Genomic DNA, 26,788 nt, shown 5'->3' with positions numbered 1-26,788 from the left:
CATTTTAATGAAAATGTTTAAATGTGTTAGTTTTTATCACTTACTAACGTACCTACCACACATTTATTAATCAGTGAGTGAATGTTAAGTTAATTTAGGGGTCCTTGTACAAAGGCGTGCTGAAAAATGGCTTACAGTAGTATAGGCACGGGTTTTGGGCACACACCAATCCATTTTTTAGCGTGCCTGTAAAAAAAAAAGGCCCTTCTAAAATTTTTGGCGAAAATGGACATGCGACATTATCAAAATTGCTGTGCATCCATTCCGGGTCTGAGAACTTACCGCCAACTATTGACCTAGCAGTAAAGATTCACATGGTAACCGGGCGGTAATGACCTACGCGCATTAAATGCCACTTGGCGCACATCCGATACACGCGTCCAAAAATAAAAAATATTTTGGCAGACATGCGTATCAGATGCGCGCCAAAAATGAAATTACTGCAACAGCCAGGCTGTAACCGGGCAGTAACTCCATTTTTGCGCATGTTGGGCACTCGTACACGCTTATTCGGCTTAATAAAAGGGCCCTTTAGTGAGCACTAAAATTTTTAAGATGCACTAACAAATTGATTGCAATCTAGCAGATGCACTTCCCTTAAATCTTAACAGAGTATTTTTCAGCAGTGGTACCTATGCTATTTGGCAAGAACATCCCTACAGTTAAATCTTTTAGATACCTTGGGGTTATAATTGATTCTGCTCTGACTTTCGAGGAACAAATATCTGACGTAGTGAAAAAATCTTTTTTCCATCTTAGGAGACTTCGGTCAGTTAGGAATTCAATTAGTAAGGATTCCCTTAAAACGTTGACATCTGCTTATATTACCTCACGCTTAGACTATTGTAATATCATATATTCAGGGATCACTCAAGCTAGCTTGAAGCGACTACAAAGAATACAGAATACTGCAGCACGTATGATTTGTAGGGCCCGGAGGGATGACAGAGTAACACCTTTGCTACATCAACTGCACTGGCTTCCGGTTGAAGCAAGAGTTAAGTTTAAAGCTTTAGTTTTGACCCATAAGGCTTTTTATACACTAAATCCTGACTATCTGTCAAATCTAACTATTCCTTACACTGCCACACGAACCCTTAGATCCCTGACAGACAACAGGTTAGTGATTCCTCCTCTCACTAGGGCTAGATGGGAATCTACACGGAATTCGGCTTTTTTCTATTTGTCTCCCTCTCTTTGGAATGGCCTTCCAAAAGAGATCAGACTTGAGAAATCTTACTTTCATTTTCGGAAACTTTTGAAAACCTTCTACTTTATCGAGTATGTAGATCAGAATTTAGAATAATGGAAGAAAGGTTATAAATTGGGCATCTGTAATATATACTAAGTCAAAACTGTATTATCTGTCTGTGTAGATTATATTATGTATTTAATTTTGTATTTGCGGTGTTCTCCTGTGTACTAATCATGAGTTACATTGTTTTCATCTTATGTAGCTAGTTTGTGGGTTTGCTGTGCTTTCCTGTAATGATTGGAGTTCTAATGTTTGTCCAATTTGTACTTATTGTATTGCTTCTTTTTATAAATTGTAAACCGTTCTGTCTTGCAGTAGCAATAAGATACGGTATATAAATTGACGTAAATAAATAAATAAATAAATAAAGTATTTTTTTTAAAGTACTGCTTTTGTGAAAATATAAAATAAAATCTGGGATCCTGCTTTCCTGATTTCCATAGTGTTTCTCTTCTCTTGTTTAATACTGGCAATCACAGAAGTAACCTATTACAGGTCCTGCACTTTAAGAATACTGAAGATGGGATCTGTCTACTAAGCCGCGTAAGCGTCTACATATGCCCAATGCGCACCAAAATGGAGTTACCACCCGACTACCGTGTGGCTTTTGCGGTAGTTTTTATTTTTGATGCATCTTCAATTACAGCTAGGTCAATGGCTGGTGGTAAGGTCTCAGACCCAAAAATGGAAGAGGCAATTTTGATTTTGCCGCACGTCAATTTTCGGCAAAAAAAAGGCCTTTTTCACAGGTGTGCTGAAAAATGGATTGGCGCGTGGCCAAAACCCGCGCCTACACTACCGCAGGCCATTTTTCAGCGTGCCTTTGTAAAAGGACCCCGATATGATTAGAGAGAGCAGGTTTTAAGAGTAGATAATTCTCCAGGACATGCCAGAGTAGTCACCACTTTGAGAAGATTGGGCCTAATAATCAAAGGATTTATGTTTCCTAACACTGAGAATTATGCTTATAAATTGTCCTGTTAAAAAATTTATTAGAACTAAGTCCAAAATGTTTACTGAAAATTGCAGTAAACTCTTAAATTTAGAAGCGTAAAAATTGGATGGTAACTGGGGCGGATTTAGGACAGCGAAAAGAAATTAACACTGATTTTCAGCACTTGCCTCATAAATTAGATTTATTTAAGCTCCTGAATTAAGATGACATTTCGGCTGAAAAGTTATGCTCTTATGTTTGATTGAAAATAGGGCGCAAACTTAGGAGCATAGATTTAGGAATGTAAATTTAGGAGTATAAGGGCCCTATCAGTACCTCTCCACTCTCATCTCTCCCTACATTCCTCCCAGGGAATTCTGTTCACTGGGTAAATCTCTCTTATCTGCACCCTTCTCCTCCACTGCTAACTCCAGACTCAGTTCCTTTTATCTTGCTGCACCATATGCCTGGAATAGACTTCCTGAGCCGGTATGTCAAGCTCCATCTCTGGCCGTCTTGAAATCTAGCTAAAAGCCCACCTTTTTGATGCTGCTTTTAACTCCTAACCCTTATTCACTTGTTCAGAACCCTTATTTTATCATCCTCACTTTAATATTCCCTTATCTCTTGTTTGTCCTGTTTGTCCTAATTAGATTGTAAGCTCTTTTGAGCAGGGACTGTCTCTTCATGTTCAAGTGTACAGCGCTGCGTACGTCTAGTAGCGCTTTAGAAATGATAAGTAGTAGTAGTATTTGGTAAGCTAGAGGCACGCTAGCGTTTTTAGTGCGCACTAAATTCTATAGACACCCATAGGAATATATGGATGTCTAGCGTTTAGCGTGTGCTAATTTTAGCACGCACTAAAAACACTAGCGCACCTTAGTAAACAGGGCCCTAAATTTGGGATCATAATTTAGGAGTATAAATGTAGGAGCTCATTATTTTCTGAATATTGGGACCACTGAATAAAACACAAATTCTAATAAAATGAAATAATAACCATACAAAGTACTAAGAAAAAAAAAGTTTCATCAAATAACCTTTACATATACTGTTCCCCCATCTATAAAGTAAGATATACAAGTACATAAGTATTGCCATACTGGGAAAGACCAAAGGTCCATCGAGCCCAGCATCCTGTTTCCAACAGTGGCCAATCCAGGTCACAAATACCCAGCAAGATCCCAAAAATGTACAAAACATTTTATACTGTTTATCCCAGAAATAGTGGATTTTCCCCAAGTCCATTTAATAACGGTCTATGGACTTTTCCTTTAGGAAGCCATCCAAGCTTTTTTTAAACTCTACTAAACTAACCGCCTTTACCACATTCTCTGGCAACGAATTCCAGAGTTTAATTACACCCGATATTCAAAAAACTCCTGCTTGGTTAAATGCTGCTGAACGTTATGGCACCTGATATTCAGCAGAACTTAACTGGTTAGTGCTGCTGCATATAGCTGTTAACTGGCCATCTCCTAAACAGTTAGTGGTGGTCTGGGGGCAGAGCCTGGATGGTGTGCTTACTTAGCTGGTTAACAACAATGTTTAGTCTGCCAACTAACTGTGTAAAGTTAGGACAGCAAAAAGGTTGTCCTAACTTTGGGGCCCTTTTACTAAGCTGCGTAGGTGCCTACGTGTGCCAATTTGGAACTACTGCCCGGCTACCACGTGGCCTGGGCAGTAATTTTATTTTTTACTAGTAAAAAAGGCTGGTTTCTGACACAAATGAACAGGCACTAACAAGGTTTTCCTCGGAGTGTGTCTGTTTGAGAGAGAGTGTGTGTGTGAGAGATGGAGTGTGTGTGTCATAGAGAGAATGACAGAGAGACAGAGACAGCGTGTGTGTGTGTTTGTGAGAGAGAGAGTGTGTGAGAGACAGAGTGTTTGTGTGTGTGAGACTGTGTGTGTGTGTGACAGAGAGATAGAGTGTGATAGACAGGGAGTGTGTCAGAGAGAGAGCGAGTAGTAGTAGTAGTAGTAGAGAATGTATGTGAGAGACAGTGAGTGAGTGAGTGTGAGCCCCCACCTCCCCCTCTCGCAGGGCCCCCTCCCCACCCCACCTCTCTGGTCTCAGGACCTCCTCCCCACCCCCCTCTCCCCTGCCCCCCCTACAGCCATCCATGTCCAGCGACCCTCCTCTCCCCTGCCCCCCCTTAGCTACCCTTGTCCAGCGACCCTCCCTCCCCCCCAGCGCATCAACACCCCTCGCCACCCGCAGCTGCCAATGGTAACGCTGTCTGGCCACTGCTGCTTCCCCTGTTGAGCACCAGCGGCTGCTACAAAAAGAAAAGAAGCGATAAATGTTTTTAAACCCAGCCCAAATCATTCGCAAACCACGAGTCTTACAACGCAGTCTCTGCAGCCGCTCCTTCTCTTGCCTGTCACGTCACTGTGCTCCTCCGGGGTCTTACTCCAGGGGCAGTGACGTGGAGGCGAGAGGAGGAACAGCTGCAGAGACTACGTTGTAAGACTCGGGCATTTGCGAATGATTTGGGCTGGGTTTAAAAATATTTATTGCTTCTTTTCTTTTTGTAGCGGCCGCTGCTGCTCAACAGGGGAAGCAGCAGCGGCCGGACAGCATTACTACTGGCATCTACGGGTGGCGATGGGGTTTGATGCGCCGGGGGGGGGGGTGTTGATGTGCTTCAGGTGGGGGGAGGGGGGTGTTTGATGTGCTTGGGGGGGTGTTTGATATGCCGGGCGGATTGGGTGATGCGCTGGGGGGGGGGGGGGGGCTCTGTGGTGCCGCGCTTGTAGTTTTTTTGATGCTCCATTCCCTGCCACTTGCTCCGAACTCCGAAGTGGCAGGGAGCGGCGCACTGACAGCTGATTCCCAGGCAGGGGGAGGAGTAGGGAAACAAGCATGTTTCTAGGAAGCAAAGCTTCAAAGAAAGTGCATGAAAGTGGAGAAAAACCCTCAGAAACCTGGGACAAACTGTCGCAGGTTTAGAGCGAGGTTACTGATAACAGAAGTAACACACGCCCAGATTCTATCACTGGGTATAAAAAACTCCACAAGCTAATTTTTTAGAATTTTTTCAAACATTTGCTTTAACTAGAAATGTGATTCTTAATTGCTAAACTATTAAGTTTACAGCATCACTTAACTTAATAGTGAGAATAAAGCACTCTTATCTTTATGTTCGAGGGGGGCCACCTCCGTTTCACCCCAACATCAAGGCTTCATCAGGAACAGAGCGCTAAATCATGATGCTGAAAATAGCTGAACTGAGTCATTGTATATTTTGTATCATACTACGAGCCTTTTGACTCTAGTCGATACTGCAACCTGTGCTGTCTTTTCGAAACAAGCGTGTTTCCCTACTCTTCCCCCTGCCTGGGAATCAGCTGTTAGTGACGTCATCCTGGCTACGGAGCCTAGCTCAGCAACTCCAGGAGCCACGGACACAGGCAGTCCCACATTAGAATGTTGGTGGTGAGAATTATTATATAGGATGTGCATCCAGTATGCGCGCTGGAAAATTTCTTGCATGCGGCGCTAACCGGGCGGTAAGCGGCAGTGTGCACGCACTGACGATTACCACCCGGTTAACTCATGAGACTTTACCACTAAGTCAATGGGTGGCGATAAGGTCTCAGGCCCAAAATGGACGCACTCCAATTTTTATTTTGCCACACGTCTATTTTTGGCCCCAAAAATAGGCCTTTTTTGCAGATGCGCTGAAAAACGAACCAGTGCGCATCCAAAACATGTGTTTACACCAGTGCAGGCCATTTTTCAGCACACTATAGTAAAAGGAATCCTTTATGCGCTAAAGTTAACCGGGCACCGATCTGAATGCCGACCGGTGCACAGTTAACTTCCAAGTGACTGCTGAGATCTGGATATTCAATGCCGAGACCTGCGCATGCCCTAGCTTTGAATATCCGGGGTCAGTTCAGCCCGCCCCTGTGAGCGGCTCAGACGCCACTTACCGCTGCAAACTGAGTATCAGGAGGAATATTCTTAAGTAAAGAAACACTGCTGAACATACCAGCAGGAAGGGAAAATGGGGCCTTGTATTCCTTGACCTCACATGATATTCTCTTTTCTGTGACTTCATCTATCCTGCATAAAAGTGATATCCTTCTAAATGGCTTACAGTTCAACTCCAGTCCCTAAGGGGCTGATAGACCGCAGGAGTTAGCCGTGGTCACTGCTAAACCTGTATATTCAATACCGGGCCATTTCCGGTGACCAGCATTGAATATCCGGTTTATTTTTGGCCGGTTAGAAGATAATCGGCTATATTGATATTCAGACTTAGCTTGGTATCTTCTAACCGACCAAAGATATCCCACATATTCACACGGGTAAATATAGCTGCTAAAGTGGGGCTGAAATTAGTGAATAGCCGGTTATGTCAGTTGATATAACCAGCTATCTGCTAGCCACTAACCAGCGATATTCCGCGTGAGATAACCAGTTATCCTCTGCTGAATATTGCCAGATAGCAGGTTATGATCCTGGCCAGTAAATTGCTTTTGGATATCAGGGGGGAGGGGGGATAATGGAATATGGGTCCAGGATACTTACCCCCCTCCCCCATATTCCATTTTTTTATTTGGCAAAGTAGAGGAGTGTGGTAGCCGTGTTAGTCCACTCTTAAGGTTATCAATAGAAATCAAACAAAATAAAACATGGAAAAGAAAATAATATGATACCTTTTTTATTGCACATAACTTAATACAGTACATTTCTTGATTAGCTTTCGAAGGTTGCCCTTCTTCGTCAGAAACAACCCTTTTTTAAAAAAAAAACCCAGACTGTTACTATTTCTCTTTATCAAATCAGTGGGAGAACTTAAAAACTAACGGGTCCTTTTACTAAAGGGTGTTAAGCCCTGGATGTGTGGTTAACCTGTGGAAACAGGTTACCGCGTGACTGTGTGAAAGAGTTTTGCAGTGGTTTGGATGTTTCTGTGCATAGTACTTCATATCATCAATATTCACATTTTTGATAATAAACTCAGTATCAAAAATGTGAATATTGATGGTATGAACTTTCCTCTGGAATCCACATTAAAAATTCTGGGTGTGATATTTGATAAAAAAGCTCACATTTGAGCCACAGCTAAAGGCAATTACGTTCAAAGTGTTTGGGTTATTGTGGAGACAAAGAAGAATTTGACATAATTTTTTTCTGGATATTTGTAGAATGGTGGATAAACTATGGTCTTAGCCCATTTTATTCCTATGGGCCCTGCTGCAGATAACTTGAGCTAAGCTTTATTAAAAGACTCACGTAGACTATTGCAAATAGTATCCTTCTGGGCTGTAAGTTTTGCAGCAAGTCCAAATGTTATTAAATACTGTGGCTTATCTGATTTTTATATGTCCAAAATTTGAAAGAGCAACACCTCTTTTGAGATGTTGACACTGGTTGCCAATTCATTCATGCATGATTTTCAAAATATGTTCCCTGAACCCGCATCCTCTCACCAGATCTCATGCCCAGGTATTCAGAAGAGATATAGTTTGACCACTGTGGTAAATGGGTGTGGCTTTGGTTTCTGCCTGTAATAATTGCTTTAACTGTCTTCTTGTATTTTGGTCCAGAATGAAAAAGACACCGCAGCTTTCTTTGCACAGGATGAGAGCACTTTCCCGCCACAGACAGGCCCGAAAGCCTTCAAAATCCCTTACTCCATCCGACAAAGGATATGTGCCACGTTCGACACACCCAGTTCCAAAGGCAAAGACTGGCAGCTGTTAGCACAGAAGCTCAGCATAACCAGGTACTAAAAGAGCGGGAAGAAAAATACAAAGTAGTCAGGGAGAATGTCACAATTATATATTAACATTATTGCATAAGAAATTCACTCCAGCTCAGATAGGGAGTGGGTGGGGTGTTCATGGAAGAACTAAAATCTATGCAGTGAAAAAAAAAAAATTGAAGAATGTAACCACATGACCTCTCCTGCCATAGGATAAAGGGTCATGGATTTGATATACCACGGTTCTGAGGTACAAGCAAAGCAGGTGCTTACTCTGTCCCTTGTGGGCTGTCAATCTAAGGGGAAGGGGCAATGAAGGGTCAAATGACTTGCCCAAGGTCACAAGATGTTGCAGTGGGAATTGAACCTGGTTCCCCAGGTTCTCGGCCCTCTGCCCTATTAGGCCACTGCCATCCCAGTATCTTTCCCAGATCACTTTTACAAAAGATTCTTTCCGTAGATGTAAAGTGGCAGGAATCCATTGACTTCTGCAATTAAAACCGAAGTCTTGTATCCTCACCTCATTTGCTCAATTCCGTTATTCTGAAAGTAAAATTCTATATATGCCCATATTTGGCGACTTGACCCCCCCCCCCCCTAAAGGGAGTACCACAGGACTGCTGCTACAGGTTGAGGGCTTTATTTGAACCCAGGACTTCGATGAAGCAGAAGCAACTGGGGATCACTCCTGCTCCCCACTAGATACCAGGTACCCTCGGTAAGAGCTAGGGGTGGGGGTCTTTGAGGAGAGGAAGGAGGGAATCCTTGTCTGGGGGGAGGATTGGAAGAGGGGTTATTAGAGTCCTTGGGTGGGTGTCAGGTGTGAGGGTATGGCTAGTGTTGGAGGCAGCATTTTCAAAAGGCTACTCCCACATACAAGTGGGGTACGATAGTATGTTTTTCCCCATGTGCAGCTTTTTGAAATTGCTGCTCCCATGGGATTTAGAGTGGCACAGATGTACATGCCTGCACATCCCTACACACATTTTACACAACACTCTGTAAACTGCTTAGCTAGGTGACTTATCACTTGCCTACCTGCTTGGTTACTTAAAGTTTACTATACAAAAATCTAAAATCCTATGGTTCGGTAATATTCTGGATGGAATTCCTATAGAGTTGTCTTTCTATTCAGGAATAAGTTTTCCAGCTGACAGAACATCTAGGGTTTTATGGGTTATATTAGATAGTATATAATATACTCTCATCTCTCCCTGGGAACTCCATTCACTGGGTTAATCTCTCTTATCTGCACCCTTCTCCTCCACCGCTAACTCCAGACTCCATTTCTTTTATCTTGCTGCACCATATGCCTGGAATAAACTTCCTGAGCCGGTCCGTCAAGCTCCATCTCTGGCCGTATTCAAATCTAGGCTAAAAGCCCACCTTTTGATGCTGCTTTTAACTCCTAACCCTTACTCACTTGTTCAGTACCCTGATTTTATCATCCCCACCTTAATAATCCCCTTATCTCTTATTTGTCCTGTTTGTCTGTCCTAATTAGATCATAAGCTCTGTCGAACAGGGACTGTCTCTTCATGTTCAAGTGTACAGTGCTGCGTACATCTAGTAGCGCTATAGAAATGATAAGTAGTAGTAGTAGTATATCGAAAAAACTAAACCATAAACCATAGTATGGGAATTTTCCATGTCCCGACCTGGATGTCTTAATTCCCCTTCCCTCTTCCTATCTAAAACAGATCTGTATATACAGTAAATTAAAATTATTACAATTGAAATAAGTATGAAATGAAAAAGAGGTGGCTTCCTGTGTGCGCTCATAAATCGAGCTAATTCTGAGTTCAAACTGGAGGCTCAGTGGCACTGCTGCGTGGGAAACCTGGGCTCCTTTCTCAGCCTGAGCTTCTGCTGCTGGAGTCTGTCAAGGTTCTGCTGAGGCAGCGCTCACAGCCCCTGAGCAATTGGCGGAACTTCAGCTTTCATGCAATGGTGACACCTTGTGGCCAGATCTAGGTTGCATGCTTACCAGGAAGGAAGTGTGATCTTTACAGCCCCTTCCTGAATGAGGAGAGGGTTATAAAATGGGGACAACCACCCCGAGTGAATGCAAATGAAAGCTCATAGTGGCATAGCCCAGTAGAAAGGCTGGTTCAATTTGGAAGCCTTAAAACAGAAGAGAAAACTGCAAGGCAAAACACCACTCTCCATCCCTCCCCCCCCCCCCCCCCCCCCCCCCACCTCACACACACAATCATGAGAACTTAGCCTCAACCAACCTAACAATCCGTTTGGGCCAAATGGCCTCAGGCACATTTTGATGCTTAATGGAATCCTCTCTGTGCATCTGTGACTTCCCTTTTTATTTATTTTCCAAACCCTGACATAAGCTTGTAGCTTGAATTGTCTTTCATGTTTTCCATTTACCAAAATTGTTACATTGTATTACTTGTTTTCATTTGAACAGTCCTGACTTTGAAAAAATGTCCCTGAGATATTGCTAGTAGGACTCGCTGGCAGGTTTTTGAAGTGTTTTCCACGTCGCCTTTAGATTCTATTATTTCTGATGATTTGTTTGTCACTGTATGAGCTTTTATGGGAAATGGGTGCTACAGCTGTCGTCCTGTGAGAACTGGAGGATGGGTGTATGCGATGTCTGCATTTGCGAGATATGACGGGCACGCTGTCCTTGCCTTTTGTCGTGGTGTACTTGAGGCCAGTTGATGAAACAGTAACCAGACTGTTTGTTGGCTTAAATGAAATCCTGGAAATTGAGGAGGGGGACCCCCACTGGTAGCTCAGCCAGCTGGTGGCCCTCCACTGGTGCTGTGGTGGTGGAATGGCACACTAGTGCCATTGGTGAGTGCTCAACTTCCCCTCCCCCCTTCAGGCCCTAAACCAGCTAGACATCCTCTGCTTTTAATATTTAAGTGATTATGATACACACCAGTGGCGTACCAATGGGGGGGGGGGGTGGTGGGGCGGTCCGCCCCGGGTGCACGCCGCTGGGGGGTGCCATGCGCCGTTCAGCGTCGTTCGTTTCCATGCTCCCTCTGCGTCGGAACAGGAAGTAACCTGTTCCGGGGCAGAGGGAGCATGGAAACGAACGACGCTGACCGGCGCGTGGCACCCCCCCCCAGCAGCATGCACCCGGGGGGGTTCTTTCGCCGGGGTGGGGGATATCCCTTCGCTGGAGTGGGGGGTCGCGCTGCACATGGGGGGGCGCTGCACCAGGGGGGCGGGGCGCATCGGCGATCCGCCCCGGGTGTCAGCGCCCCTCGGAACGTCACTGATACACACAAAAATAAACATTAATAGCATTGGCTCGAGCAAGGCATAGTGTCAACAGCGCCTGCTAGTTCATTTTTGCAAACAATTTATTCAGTGTCAGTGCACACATGAACGCACACACATGCCAAATACATCACCCTCTCCTGCACCAATACTGAGACCCACAAACACAGTTCTGCCAGTGCAGCTCACTCCTGCCTTGCAGTGGCCACATGTTGTTTTAGTACTGAGAGCTCCTAATGCATAACTCAATACACCTCACTCCTGCCCAGGAGCACCCACCTTACCTACTCTTCTAGTACTGAGACCTCCATAGACAAACACACACACACACACACCCTTCTGCCAATGCACCTCACTCCTGCCCTGCAGCACCTACCTGCTGTTCTAGTATTGAGACCAGTAAACAGAGAGAGAGAGAGAGAGAGAGAGCTCAATACCGCCCTGAACTATACCTAAAAAGAACCACAGAAGTCAGATCTGAATCTCCTGCCTCTGCATTAGATGCAAAGATGCGTTGAAGCTATTGTGAATATACACAATAATTCTCAACTGGAGGGATGTAGTGCCTGTAGAATTGGGGGGGAGGGGAAGTTTGGTACCCAGGAGTGCAGGAACTCTTTCCACTGCCTCTCTTCCTTGTTTACATCTGCTTTGATTCTGAGAAATCTAGTTTTCCACAGAGCTCAGGGTTGAATCACTCTTTATTTTAGACTCAAGCACTCATGCCTCACAGATAATTATTCTTTCTGTGTGTCCACGTGCATGTGTCTATAGATGCACGCACCCCTCCAGGCTCCTGTATTACTGTAGAAATCTCTTGAGGGGGAACCTCAGTGGTGGGGGAAATGCCTTCTCCTTTCCTGAATGGTAAATAAGACCGAGAATACTATAATGCCTCTGTATCGCTCCATGGTGTGACCTTACCTTGAATATTGCGTTCAATTCTGGTCATCATATTTCAAAAAAAGAAATAGCAGAATTAGAAAAGGTTCAAAGAAGAGCAACCAGAATGATAAAGGGGGTGGAACTCCTCTCATATGAGGAAAGGCTAAAGAGGTTAGGGTTCTTCAGCTTGAAAAAGAGACGGATGAGGGGAGATATGATTGAGGTCTACAAAATCCTGACTGGTGTAGAACGAGCAGAAGTGAATTGATTTTTCACTCTTTCAAAAAGTACAAAGACCAGAGGACACTCAATGAAATTACATGGAAATACTTTTATAAGCTTAGTCCAAATATTTTTATTGATTATATGAAAAGATATTTGCAAAATACAAGGTGTAAAACATAAACAGAAATATGAAACATAAATGAGGATCAACATGCGGATAGATTGCCAAAAAAGAGAAAATGTACATATGGAGTAGTGTTTACTATAAAGCATTTGCAAAGATAGAGAATCTGCTGGTTACACTAAAATGTCATACATCTATTAAACAGTTGCAGAGGTAGTCTGTTACAAATATTTTTTCATGAAACCCCTTTTTGTTCACTCAGGTAGTGTCTAACTCGGTGATATATTTTCTAATATAAGACCATATATTTGAAGTTTGTTGTAAAGGTTACATGGGCTCATAACATTAGTTTAATATTTATATATCAAACTACATATTAAAAGGATTGAGTTCCACCAGAAGTGAGTGATGAGCATATTCACATGGAAATACTTTTTAAACGAATAGGAGGAATATATTTTTACTCACAGAATAGTTAAGCTCTGGTACGTGTTGCTAGAGGATGTGTGCATTGGGGTTTAAAAAAGGTTTGGACAGGTTCCTGGAGGAAAAGTCCATAGTCTGCTATTAAGATAGACATGGGGAAGCCACTGCTTGCGCTGGGATTGGTAGCATGGAATGTTGCTACTATTTCGGTTTCTGTCAGGTACTTGTGACCTGGATTGGCCATTGTTGGAAACAGATTACTGGGCTAGATGGACCATTGGTCTGACCCAGTATGGCTATTCTTATGTTCTTATGTAACTTCCCATGTTGAGATGGCAAGGTATAAAACCTGTTGTGGAGACAGTGTCTGAGATAACTGTGTGACCACTACTCAGAGCACTTGTATCATCCTTTAGGTATCTTTGCTGTGTTACTGCACATTGTAGGCATCTGTTCCCATCACACACTGAGGATGCTAACACTTTCCACTAGGGATGAGTTATTGTTGCATTTCGTTACATGAATATAAGCAAGAAAAAAAAGATCTTCCCCCTAATTCTGTACAGTTGGGTGCTCAACGTTACACATAGGATGCAAAGGTGTGTGCACAATTTATAGAATAAGGTCAGTTACACACCTAATGTAATTATTTAATTACATGCCAATTAGCTTTAACAACCAAAAATTGACAATTATTAGTGTTAATTGGTGCTAATTGGCAGTTAGTTGTGTAACTGACCTTAGTCAGTATTCTATAAACTGGGAGCACAATTTCCATAGCCTGCAACTACAAGGGGACGTGGGCCTGGAGGGGGGGGGGGGGGTTATAAAAGGTCAGCAGTGTGCCTAGGAGTTATACACGTGGGTTCTAGAATAGTAGCAGCTATGCACCTAATTACCTATAGATTGGCATGAGCATTTACACCAACCATTTGGCAGGCATAAGTGCTCACGCATCTACTACTACTACTTATCGTTTCTATAGCGCTACTAGATGTATGCAGTGCTGTACACTAAACATGTAAGAGACAGTCCCTGCTTGACAGACAAATCAAGACAGACAAATAGGACAAATAAGGGATGAGGACAAAGAGTAGCAAGATTCCGGAATCCCAAAGAGTAGCAAGATTCCGGAATCCCAAAGAGTAGCAAGATTATGTACAGAATCCCAAAGACTACTACTACTACTACTACTACTTATCATTTCTATAGCGCTATTAGATATACACAGCACTTTACATCAAACATGTAAGAAACAGTCCCTTCTCTATAGAGCTTACAATCTAATCAGGACAAACAGGACAAATAAGGGATAAGGGAATTACTTAAGGTGGGAATGATAAAACAAAGACATGGGTACTGAAGAAGTGAATAGGAGTTAGGAGTTAAAAGCAGCATCAAAAAGGTGGGCTTTTAGCCTAGACTTGAAGACGGCCAGAGCTGGAGCTTCATGTACTGACTCAGGAAGTCTATTCCAGGCATATGGTACAGCACAAGAGGCACAAGGAGCTGCAGTGGGATTTGAACCTGGTTCTCAGGCCAGCTCACTAACTATTAAGCTACTCCTCCACTTCTAATTATGATAAGTAGTAGTAGTAGTAAAGGTTCAGGGTGGACATCACATAGTCTTGAGCATGGTCACCACCTTACATTATTACACCCTTACAGCTGTGGGAATCTGGGTTGGTTAGCCTTGCAGTTTGCTTCTGCACCTGTAGGATTCCCGCTCAGTCAGACCCAGCCTGCATTGTGGTTATAGGAATGTGAGCTCATGTTTGCCACACCCTTGGCATTTTTTTCTCCTGTCATATGTTTAGCCCCCTTAACTGCAAAGGAGGCCAGCCATTACGGCATCAGCCCTGGGTAAACACCACTGACTGCAGTTCTTTGGAAGCTGGCACAATACGTACTCAGGTCAACACAGATGCATCCAGAATCAGGTCACAGGCACGTCAGTGTTCAAAAGATCTAGGTGCCTTGTGTAAATGCTGAATGTAGAATGTGACAATTTATATGTAGAATTGTCACAGGACATGGGGCACAGGTGGCATCCTCTTGCACAGCCTTCAGTGGTCCACTAAATCCAGTGCTTTTTTTGTGCCGGTACGCAACGGTACGGCGTACCGGCACCTTTTTTTTGCTCCCCCCGCCCCGTGACGGACGCAGTGCCAGCCCCCATTTCCGGCCGCTGCTGCTTCTCCTGTTGAGCAGCAGCGGCCGCTACACAAAGAAAAAGATTAAAAAAAAACTTCAAACCTGGCTGAAACGCGGCACCCCGGCACTGTAGACAGCCATTAGGCATTGGCTGTTGCCCCGCAGCCGCTCCTCCTCTTGCCTCTACGTCACTGCGCTCCTCCGGGGTCTTCCTCCAGGGGCAGTGACGTAGAGGCAAGAGGAGGAGCGGCTGTGGGGCAACAGGCAATGCCTAATGGCTGTCTACAATGCCGGGGTGCCGCGTTTCAGCCAGGTTTCAATTTTTTTTAACTTTTTCTTTGTGTAGCGGCCGCTGCTGCTCAACAGGAGAAGCAGCAGCGGCCGGAAATAGAGGCTGGTGCCGCGTGCGTCGCGACTTCGCGCCGTTCGCGGGAAACTTGGCAGGGAGAGGGAAACCAACAGAGGGAAGGATTGGGGAGAGAGAAAAAGAGGGAATCCAACAGAGGGAAGGATTGGGGAGAAAGAGGGAAACCAACAGAGGGAAGGATTGTGGAGAGAGAGAAAGAGGGAAACCAACAGAGGGAAGGATTGGGGAGAGAGAAAAAGAGGGAATCCAACAGAGGGAAGGATTGGGGAGAAAGAGGGAAACCAACAGAGGGAAGGATTGTGGAGAGAGAGAAAGAGGGAAACCAACAGAGGGAAGGATTGGGGAGAGAGAGAAAGAGGGAAGGATTGGGGAGAGAGAGAGAAAGAGGGAAAACAACAGAGGGAAGGATTGGGGAGAGAGAGAAAGAGGGAAACCAATAGAGGGAAGGATTGGGGAGAGAGAAAAAGAGGGAAAACAACAGAGGGAAGGATTGGGGGGAGAGAGAGAGGGAAAACAACAGAGGGAAGGATTGGGGAAAGAGGGAAAACAACAGAGGGAAGGATTGGGGAGAGAGAGGGGAAAACAACAGAGGGAAGGATTGGGGAGAGAGAGGGAAAAACAGATGGAAGGATGGGGAGAGAGAGGGAAAACAGATGGAAGGATTGGGGAGAGAGGGGAAAACAGATGGAGGATGGGGAGAGAGAGGGAAAAACACAGATGGAAGGATTGGGGAGAGAGGGAAAAACAGATGGAAGGATGGGGAAAGAGAGAGGGAGAATTGGGGAGAGAGAGGGGAAAACAGATGGAAGGATGGGGAGAGAGAGGGAAAACAGATGGAAGGATTGGGGAGAGAGGGGAAAAACAGATGGAAGGATTGGGGGAGAGAGGGGAAAACAGATGGAAGGATGGGGAGAGAGGGAAAAACACAGATGGAAGGATTGGGGAGAGGGAAAAACAGATGGAAGGATGGGGAAAGAGAGAGGGAAAACAGATGGAAGGATGGGGAAAGAGGGGGAAAACAGATGGAAGGATGGGGAGAGAGGGGGAAAAACAGATGGAAGGATGGGGAGAGAGAGAGGGAAAACGGAAAGATGGGGAGAGAAAGAGGGAAGACGCTGGATGGAAGAATGCAGAAAGAAATAGGGGAGAGAAAGCAGAGCTGCTGGATGGAAAAGGGGAATAGAGAAAGACTGGAGAATAAGAGGAAGGGCATGGGGAGAACAAGGGTGAGGAAAAAATGAAAAGCCACAGGTAGATGAAGGAAATTAAAGAATGGATAGTAAGAATGAATTAAATCTGGACAGAGAGAGCCTGAAAAATATTGAATAAAGCAAAGAAAAAGGAGACAAAAATGACAAATGGCACAGAAGAGTTAAGCGAAAACAAAGGAAAGCAGAATCACAGACTGGGACCAATATGGAAAGAAAAACAGTCACCAGACAACAAAGGTAGAAAAAAAATCATTTTATTTTCATTTTAGTGTTTGTAATATGTCCAATTTGAGAATTTACATTGGCTGTCTTATTTTGCACTGGGTATACTGGAGCTGTAAGAGCTTAAATTGATTATTTATAATGAAAAAAATCACGATATTTTTTTTCTCCTATAGTACTGTAATATTTTCAATGATGTCTGTTTATATGCGCCATGGCTGGTGTAGGGGGTGTGGTTAATGTGGGTGTGGCTATCATAGGGGTGGAGCCATATGTGGTGACCCCGCCCATAATGAGTACCGGCACCTTTTTTTCTACAAAAAAAGCACTGACTAAATCTACAACTATTTCCCATTTTATAATAGAAATACATGTTTATTTTTTTTTTAAATGTCCTCATCAGCATTTACGAGCTGCTCAGAGGAACACATAAATGTCAGCTACCTGCTCATTTGGACTTTGGTTCTTCACATTGATTTGAGGGGGGAGGGGAGAATTGTACTTATCTCTGTGGTGTCTAACACAAAGTAAATATCCCCCCCCCCAAAAAAAAAACAACAGATGTGTCATTTCAATTGGCCCCATTAATTGGCAGCTATTATTTATATATTTTTGCGAAATATGGCTCTTTACCTGTATAAGTACCGGCTTCCATATGTAAAGCCCTGAGTTACATTGCTTCTCACATGTATTTCTTTGTGAAATCAGTGCTGTATGCTCCGGCAAATACTTATATGGACTCCAGAAAGTATACAAGTATTTTATAAAAGGCTCAACAGTCAGCAGAGCCTTTGATAAAATATTTGAGGAACTGTGAACTTCCTGACCAGGATGCCCCAGTTCCTACCTAGGCATCCTGGGGTCGATATTCAAAGCGATTTAACTGGCCAGAAATGGCTCCTGGCTAGGGTTACCATATGTCCGGATTTATCCGGACATGTCCTCTTTTTGAGAACATGTCCGGGCAACCGGGCGGGTTTTGCCAATCTGCCCGTTTGTCCGGATTTCTGGACAAATGGGCAGGCTGGTGGGCGGGCCGTCCTATAGGACAGCCCGCCCACCAGCCTGCCCATTTGTCCAGAAATCCGGACAAATGGGCAGATTGCTAGCCTCCCCTCCCCTTACCTTACTACTGCCCTGGTGGTCTAGTGACCTCTTCCGCCTTCGGGGCAGGAAAGAGCCCCCTCTTTCCTGCCCAGAGCGTTACCCTGCATGCATCCTTCCTGTTCGTGATCGCGGCGCCGATTCAAAATGGCCGCCGAGAGTTGAAGTGACCTCGTGAGACTTCAACTCTCGGCGGCCATTTTGAATTGGCGCCGAGAACACCAACAGGAAGGATGCATGCAGGGCAGCGCTCTGGGCAGGAAAGAGGGGGTTCTTTCCTGCCCCAAAGAGGTCACTAGACCACCAGGGCAGTAGTAAGGTAAGGGGAGGGGGAGTGACAGAGTGTGTGTGACAGAGGGGAGGGGAAAATGTGACAGGGGGCAGAGCGAGGGCGTCAAAGGGGAGGGCTGGGCGTGAAAGGGAGCGGGGCATGTGTCCTCCTTTTTGGGGGACAAAATATGGTAACCCTACTCTTGACTGGTTAAATCGCTTGTTAGGGGTTAACTGGTCATTTTCAGTGGCACTTAAGTAGTTAGTGCTGCGGAAGATGACCGGTTAGTGCCTAAAGCAAACCCAGCTATTTTGGAGGCGTTTTTGGGGGGGAGGGCGGAGTCGGCACTTTGCCAGTTAAGTGACGATATTCAGCAGTTAATTGGCCAGGTTAACTGCATAAATAGGACTACATAAAAGTCAGTCCTGTCTTTATACGCTGCTCCATACCAGTTATGAACTGAATATTGCACTTATGGGGTCTTTTACTAAAGCTTAGCTCGAGTTATCTGCTGTAGGGTCCATAGGAATAAAATGGGCCTTGCTGCAGATAACTTGAGCTAAGCTTTAGTAAAAGACCCCCTTAACTGGCAATGTTATAGCCATAAATTCAGTGCCGGAACCCAGACATGGCCCGGCATTGAATTTCTGGGCAGAATGCCAGCAGCAGTCTGCAAAATGCTGAGCACCACTGGCTAAATATTGCCCCCTCCCCCCCAAATCAAAAAGGGGCTTTTTTTAAGATAGTGTGAGCAAAGAGGAAGTGTTTAGCATGGGTGTCATGGTTTCAGTTTCTGGCATTTTTTATTCAATGTAGATGTAAGTTTTCAGTGGTGCAGCCTTCATTTAACTTTAAAGGTCTAATTTTTAAAGATAAAAACTGAAAGTTGTATGTATTTTCAAAATCCATATAAATGCCAGCTTTGAAAATCCATGTATAATTTTAAGAGAGTCATTTGATGAACTTTCAATCCACATAGAAGGCCTTTTATAAAGTTAGTTCACAAAAGTACATATAGGGCTAGAGTCTATATATGGCCCCTGAAAGTGAAGTGTATGTCCAAACAAAATTAGTAAAACCTGTTGGTGTAACTTAAGGAACCCTATGAAATATGGTGTAACTTAGGTCACTAAGACCACATGATTACTGCAAAATAGGCACTGGAAAACAGACAAAAGGAAACCAACCTTGTTTGGACATACACTCAGGTTACTTCTGAGTCAGTCCCCTTTCGCCTTCATCCTATGCTCTCTCATTCCAGAGGTTCCTTTCAATTAAAAGGGACTTGCCTGCTGTGTGCATTTATGTCATGTAGGCAGTGCCATAGCGAGGGTGGCTGACACCCGGGGCGGGTCGCTGCTGCGCACCCCCCACCCCCCGGGTGCAGCACGACGCACCCCCCCCCCCCCGGAGCGCATTCTTACTGCCATATGAAAGCGGGGGGGGGGGGGGAGAACGTCGATCCGCCCTGAGTGCACGTCGCTGGGAGGTGCATCGGCTTCGCTAGTTCCCTGCTCTCTCTGCCCCAGAACAGGAAGTAACCTGTTCCGGGGCAGAGAGAGCAGGGAACCAGTGGAGCCGACACCCCCTCCCCCAGCGGCGTGCACCCGGGGTGGACCGCCCCACCCTTCCTACGCCACTGCATATAGGTATTTCAACATCTCCCGTGCATTATTTTCTAGCAAAAAAGGTGCCCCTACTCAAATGCCAGGCCACTCTTCAAGGATAGGGTGATCACTGAGGGACCCACCCCACAATAGCTAGGCCCCCTGCAACCAGTCACAGAATCTATGACAAGGCAGAATTGGTGTGTAGAGCCTGAGCTCTTTCATTAAAATATGAGGACCATGGGTTAATTTTAACAAACAATGGAAAAGGTGCCGGTACTCAGTACCCCCTCAAAAAAAGCCCTGAACATCTCTATCATATCTCCTCTTTCTCACCTTGCTTCCAAAGAATACATACTGAGAATAGAAAAAAGGTATTTTTGCAGCTGGACCACATAAGCATTTTTTTTATAGCAGCCTACAAATCTTTCAGACACTGATGTACTTATGAACATCTGAAAATCATTAACAACTGAAAACAGCCGAACTACAAAGAAAAATAAAAGTACAGGAGTTATTCAGCACTTCTTACAAGAACAAAAGGGTATGTTATTTAGCAGTAGACCTGCATGAGTGGGATGTTCTCTCTGCATTCATTCCTGAAAGCACACTGACAGATGTGTGTTACAGTCAGCAAGCATATATCGCATTGCCAGCCCCACTCCCCTTCCACATCTACAGTGGGCTAATTAATCTGAATCCTTTAGTGCAGCCTCTGCAGAAGTAGTCCAGGACTGCAAAACAGCCCTATCTACAACATTTTCCATATTCCCCCACTCTATCTTCATAGTTTGATTGTTTGGTGTTTATTAACCAAGCAGGTGTGTACATGATCTTTGTATGTATATGTCTGTGCATTATCTGTGTTTGGTGCATGAAACATAAACATTTAAGACTTATAAAGGATGAAATGGGATAATATAATGCTGAATCTCAGCCAAATGTCTCTGAAGAGTTTCAGATAAGGGGTACTGGGGATCCAGTTTAATTTGTGCATTTATATAAAAGCAATCAATCATGCAGGACTCTTAGTATTAGGAGGGGTATAAATTATCCATTCACAAACAAAAATTAAAACTCAAACATTAAGAACCAAAGGCATCACAACAGAAAACAAAAGCTGTTTGCTGAAATAATGTGAAATGTAGATTTCAGTAGATAGATTCAAGATAGGGCACCAAAAATTCAGTGGAAAAATATGGTTGCTAAGCAGCGTGGGGCCGATATTTAGACCACAGGAGGCAGCGCTGCTAACTCCCATGGTTGTTGACGAACCCAGGAATTCAGTTCCGGGCCATATCTGGTGATTGGCATTGAATTTCCATAATGTTATGGGCGGTCTGAATGTAGCCAAATATGCCGATAATCATTGGCTGACTGGCTAAGTTATAGTAGCCAAAGATAGACCTGCTATTTATGCGGGTCTGTCTGGCCTCTAAACTTAGCTAGTCAGCTGATAAATATTGGCGCTAACCGGCTATGTTGCACGACATAACCAGTGACCAGGCTAGCCGCTAACTGCCGGATTCTGTATATTGTGCTTTGCATTCCGCACCTAAATCTAAGCGTATTCCATAACAATGCGCATAACTTAATTGTCTTAACAAGCCAATCAGTGCTGTTAACAGCACTTAACAAGCAATAATGAGTACTAATTGGCAATAATTAGAATGTATGCACAGAACTCGCTAAGTGTATGCTGTAACTCACTGATCCTAAATTCTAATGCGTATATCCAAAAAGGGGCATGGTTATGGGTGGACAAATGGGCATTTCATGTGCATTCCCAAATTTATGCGCCTGTTATAGAATATGGCCCAGTCCATGTAAATCTATGTGCATGTCTTTATGCCATGTTTTCATTGGTGTAAATGGATGTGCATAATTGTAGGCGCAGGGGTCTCAACTAAGTGTAATCTATATATCACGCCTAAATCTTACAATAGGCTTAGGTGAAAATGATTTCCACGTGAATTTTCCAGGCATCATATTTCCACCTAAGTGCCAATATTCAGCTGAGCTAGCTGACTGGGAGGGGCATAATCGAACGGGGGTGCCCATCTATAAGGGCGCCCATCTCCGGGGACGGCCCTGAGAAGGGGCGGAGCTAACCGTATTATCGAACAAGATGGGCGGCCATCTTTCATTTCGATAATACGGTTGGGGCCGCCCAAATCTCAACATTTAGGTCGACATTAGAGATGGTTGACCTAAATGTTGAGATCGCTGGACTTAGAGATGGGTGACTTCGGTTTTCGCCGATAATGGAAACCGAGGCCGGACATCTCAAACCTGGTGAAATCCAAGGCATTTGGTCGTGGTAGGAGCCAGCATTTGTAGTGCACTGGTCTCCTCACATGCCAGGACACCAACTGGGCACCCTGGGGGGCACTGCAGTGGACTTTATGAATTGATCCCAGGTACATAGCTCCCTTCCCTTGAGTGCTGAGCCCCCCAAATCCTCCCCAAAATCCACTACCCACAATTTTAAACCACTATCATAGCCCTTATGGGTGAAGGGGCACCTACATGTGGGTACAGTGGGTTTTGGGGGGTTTGGAGGGCTCAACACCACCACAAGTGTAACAGGTAGGGGGTATGGGCCTGGGTCTGCCTGCCTGAAGTGCACTGCACCCACTAAAACTGCTCCAGGGACCTGCATACTGCTGTCATGGAGCTGGGTATGACACTTCAGGCTGGCATAGAGGGTGGCGAAAAAATGTTTGTAATTTTTTTTTTAGGGTGGGAGGGGGTTGGTGACCACTGGGGGAGTAAGGGGAGGTCATCCCCGATTCCCTCCAGTGGTCATCTGGTCAGTTTGAACACTTTTTTGAAGCTTGGTCTTGAAAATAAATGGACCAAGTAAAGTTGGCCAAATGCTCGTTAGGGCCGCCCTTCTTTTTTCCATTATCGGCTGAGGGCAGCCAAGTGTTAACCACGCCCCCGCCCCACCTTCGCTACACCTCCAACATGCCCCCTTAAACTTTTGCCGGCCCTGCGACGGACTGCAGTTCAGGGTGGTCAAAATCGGCTTTCGATTATGCTGATTTGGCCGTACCTGGGAGCAGGGCAGCCATCTCCCGATTCGTGTCGGAAGGTGTCTGCCCTTCTCCTTCGAAAATAAATAGGTTAGTCAGCTTAACACTATTTAACCAGCCAGAAGTCGTTCCTGGCTGGTTAATAGCGCTGAATATCAGGTGCCAATTCTAGAACAGAAATCATGTGCAAAATTGCCATTATAGTATAGAGCTTAAGTCATCATGTTCACGCCTAACTTTAAAGTAACAAAAGAGAGGATAAAACGGCGCACAAACACAAGCAACCAAAAAAAGAAATACAAGTTGACCTCCAAGACTGAGACACACACTTTTATTCTGAAAGACCCAGCATGGGCTGTGTTTCGACGTTATGACGCCTGCCTCAGGGGGTCCAAAATCACAATAGGGTCCTTTTACAAAGGCACGTAGGCACCTATGCGTGTCCAATGCATGTCAACCTGGAACTACCACCTGGCTACTGCATGCCTCAGGCAGTAATTCCATTTTTTACGCATGTCCGATACGCGTGGCAGAAAATATTTTTTATTTTCTACTATGTGGCGCTATCTGAGCGGTAATTAGCAGTGTATGTGTACTGACAATTACCGCCCAGTTAACGCGTGAGACCTGCACATCCATTTTCAGCCAAAAAAAGGCCTTTTTTGCAGGCGCGCTGTGTGCATCCAATACACGCTCCCACAACAGCGCAGGCCATTTTTCAGCACACTTTAGTAAAAGAACCCCATTTTTCTTTAAGACACAGAAAAAAAGGAACACTGTAAAAGCAGGTTCCTTGCAGTGGTAATGTCTCCTAAAGAAAAGCAAACGTTTGTACTCAAGCTTTCATGATCAACGTTGTTGGTTTTTATTATGAGACATTGTTGGTTTTTATTATGAGACATTACCACTGCAAGGAACCTACTTTTACAATGTTCCTTTTTTCCTGTGCCTTTAAGAGTATTGTGATTTTGGACCCCTGAGGCCGGTGTTATTACCTTGAAGCACCGCCCCGTGTTGGGGAATAAAAGGACTCTTGTTTGTCTCAGTCTTGAAGGCCCAATTGTGCTTCTTTTTTTGGTCACGCCTAACTTTAAGCATCAGCACTTCTGCCATGTCAAAGGCTGGTGTAAATGTTCACACCCAAATTTGGCATTTGTGTTCACAAGTGATAGTACTTTATAACTTACGCGTGCATCTGCAACACACGTACACATCTTCTTTGTAGTTGTGCACTATAACGTTTTAGCACTAAGTTTATAGCATACTGTCTAAGTGCAGTTACATGCGTAACGTATGCTATATGCGTAACTTCAAATTAGTGCCAGTTATCACCAATTAATGTCACGTAAGGGCTATTATTGGTACTTTAGGCCAAAATTTTTTTTTTTTTACATTTGTACCCCGCGCTTTCCCACTCATGGCAGGCTCAATGCGGCAGGCAATGGAGGGTTAAGTGACTTGCCCAGAGTCACAAGGAGCTGCCTGTGTCGGGAATCAAACTCAGTTCCTCAGTTCCCCAGGACCAAAGTCCACCACCCTAACCACTAGGCCACTCCTCCACACAATTGGCTCCTAATGTAACAATTAAGTTAGCCATGCAACTGGCACTAGTCTATAAATTGTGAGCAAATTTGCATGCTAGTTATCAATAGAAATCAAACAAAATAAAACATGGAAAAGAAAATAAGATGATACCTTTTTTATTGGACATAACTTAATACATTTCTTGATTAGCTTTCGAAGGTTGCCCTTCTTCGTCAGATCGGAAATAAGTTAGAAATTTGGGCACCTAACTTTATAGAATGAGGGGACTGTAGAGCAGATCAAGTCAAAGTGCTGAAGTTAATGATATGAACATTTTAGGTTCTGGAGTAGTGTTCATTATTTATTAAGAAATGCTGAAAAGCCAGGGAAAGAGGAAGTCCCATCCCTTAAAGGGCCAGCAACTGTATCCGCTAATCCAAGACTTCCTGAGACTAATTCCCTCATTCTGTCTCTTTTTCTTTCAGGAACTTGGCTTACTTTGCTACACAGAACAGCCCCTCGTCTGTTATTTTGGACCTGTGGGAAGCTCGACACCCCTATGATGGGGACCTGGATTCTCTAGCTTGTGCACTGGAAGAAATCGGAAGGACACAGTCCAAAATCTCTCTGCTTACAGAGACACGGACAGAAGAGTCCGACTTCAGCTACAACCAGCAAAACCCACTCTAGTGAAACATAAAAATCTCTCTGTACGTGAGAGTCTGGGGCCAGCAATCAGACTTTGTGCTCAGAGCTGAGCTTCTGGGAGAGAAAGGAAGCCGTGTTCCATGTGTTCATTGGGTCTCAAAGAAGAAACGCTTCCACTGAGGAATTTTTTTGTGTTGGAGAACAGAGGGAGCTCACTGAATGGGACCAGCAAACACCTTTGCCCCTTTTTTCTGCAAGATGCAGGGGTTCACTTGAGGTGATAGTTTGTCGTGTTCAGAAATTAACATACACCTCTCTGTGTAATAGGAAGTTCAGTTTTGTCATGAATGGTTTGCGGCAGGGGTGAGAGCACGTGTGGTGGCTCATGGGGCTATGAGCTGACAGTTAAGTTGACGACTGAAAATTCAAGGAGCGTGGATGGACCCATTTGTGGTTGCACGGCCAGGTGGAACCTCACAGTTGCTTTCACCTTCAACAGTTGAAGCCACCAAAAAGGCACTGATGCGATCTGCAAGTACAATTGGACACTTGCATGAGAGGTAGAGGTTATGGCCATATAAAGATTTACAGGGTTTAGGTAACTTCTGTTGAGGTGCATATAATCCCCTTAACACCAAACATTTGCTGACTGGATGAGTTTTAGATGTGCGGTATTTTAGTACAGCTCCACCCCAACTTTCCTCTTATGTTTTGTTGGAAGTGATTGTAAGGATGCTCTTAATACAGCTTGATGGCACCACATCAAGGTTTGTGACATGAATGAGAACTGATCCTTACTGTACTGGCTGCGTTTAAGCAGTTAATTCTTTGCCAATTTAACTTGTTATATCACAGTCATCCTAGTGATGGCACAATCTCAGTAGAAAGGCAGCTGGGAAGGGTCCTCAAGAAATTATTGCATTCCTGGAGGTTCTACAGCAACCCGTGTTCCACTACACCTGTTTGCTTCAAAGGACCATGCTCCCCTTCCCCCATTCCTTCTGCCATACTGTCCGTTATTAATAGATAAGCTCTCCTAGTGCACAGCAATTTAGGCAGCTGTGGACTAACCTGCCAGTCCTGCCTCCAAATTTAACATCTGGGAGTATAGGTAGGGAGCCTTTCATTCTGCTGCACCAATTGTAAAGAGATGAGGGTATTAAGGGAGGAAGGTCCCATTGTGTTTATCAAGGGCCCTGCCCAGACTATCTGGTTCCACAGGAGTTAAGGTGCCATATTTGAGGTCATGAGGTATGTGGAGATACCCAGGTTCTCACAGCCTTTTTCAACCATTAATATCTCTCTCACTGGGGCTTTCTGGCTATCTCAGACCCATCCTTTATTAAGGTGTCTAAAAATAATCCTGGAGCACTGCCCCTCCCCCAATGATATATCCTGTTTCTCTTTCCTGTAATACGTAGCTTTCATTTTTCAGTCAGAAATGTCCCCAGGAGTTATGTATTTATTTTTTTTGTTGCTAAAAGATTAAAACGAATTGTTTTGTTTTCCAGAATTACTTAAATGTGCATAGGGCTATACACTGAAAAATGCAGAAGGAGTAAGAGAAGGCCATTGAAGGTTGTGCAATGTACCTGAATCACAGGACAAAAGGCACAGCTTTGGGGATTCAGTCTCTAGAATCTAGAGGGCTCTCTGTGGTCACAATGTCTCGTTTCTTTGAACCTAGTTAAAGCCTTTTTCCATCCTATGTCTATGGGGGGAAAAAGCTTATTAAAAACAGGCCCTTAGCTGTGACTGTGAATATGGTGTGTTGCTTTTGCTAAGATTTTTTTTATGGTTTGTAGCTGGAGGAGGGTTGCC

The 26,788-nt window shown here is 44.4% G+C and overlaps 1 protein-coding gene across 1 annotated transcript in view; it reads left to right on the top strand.

Moving 5' to 3' along the window:
* The window catches only part of UNC5D (unc-5 netrin receptor D), a 794,061-nt gene extending 767,284 nt beyond the window's left edge, over positions 1 to 26,777 (top strand). The window contains 2 exon segments of the mRNA XM_030201960.1: positions 7,752 to 7,930; positions 24,805 to 26,777. Of these exon segments, the coding sequence (XP_030057820.1) occupies positions 7,752 to 7,930; positions 24,805 to 25,009 (384 nt within the window). The 3' untranslated portion in view covers positions 25,010 to 26,777.
* The last annotated feature ends 11 nt before the right edge of the window (positions 26,778 to 26,788 follow it).

This window comes from Microcaecilia unicolor, chromosome 4, assembly GCF_901765095.1.
Source record: "Microcaecilia unicolor chromosome 4, aMicUni1.1, whole genome shotgun sequence".
Taxonomy (NCBI): domain Eukaryota; kingdom Metazoa; phylum Chordata; class Amphibia; order Gymnophiona; family Siphonopidae; genus Microcaecilia; species Microcaecilia unicolor.
Note: the sequence above shows the minus strand (reverse complement) of the source record. Positions and strands in the feature narration are given on the sequence as shown.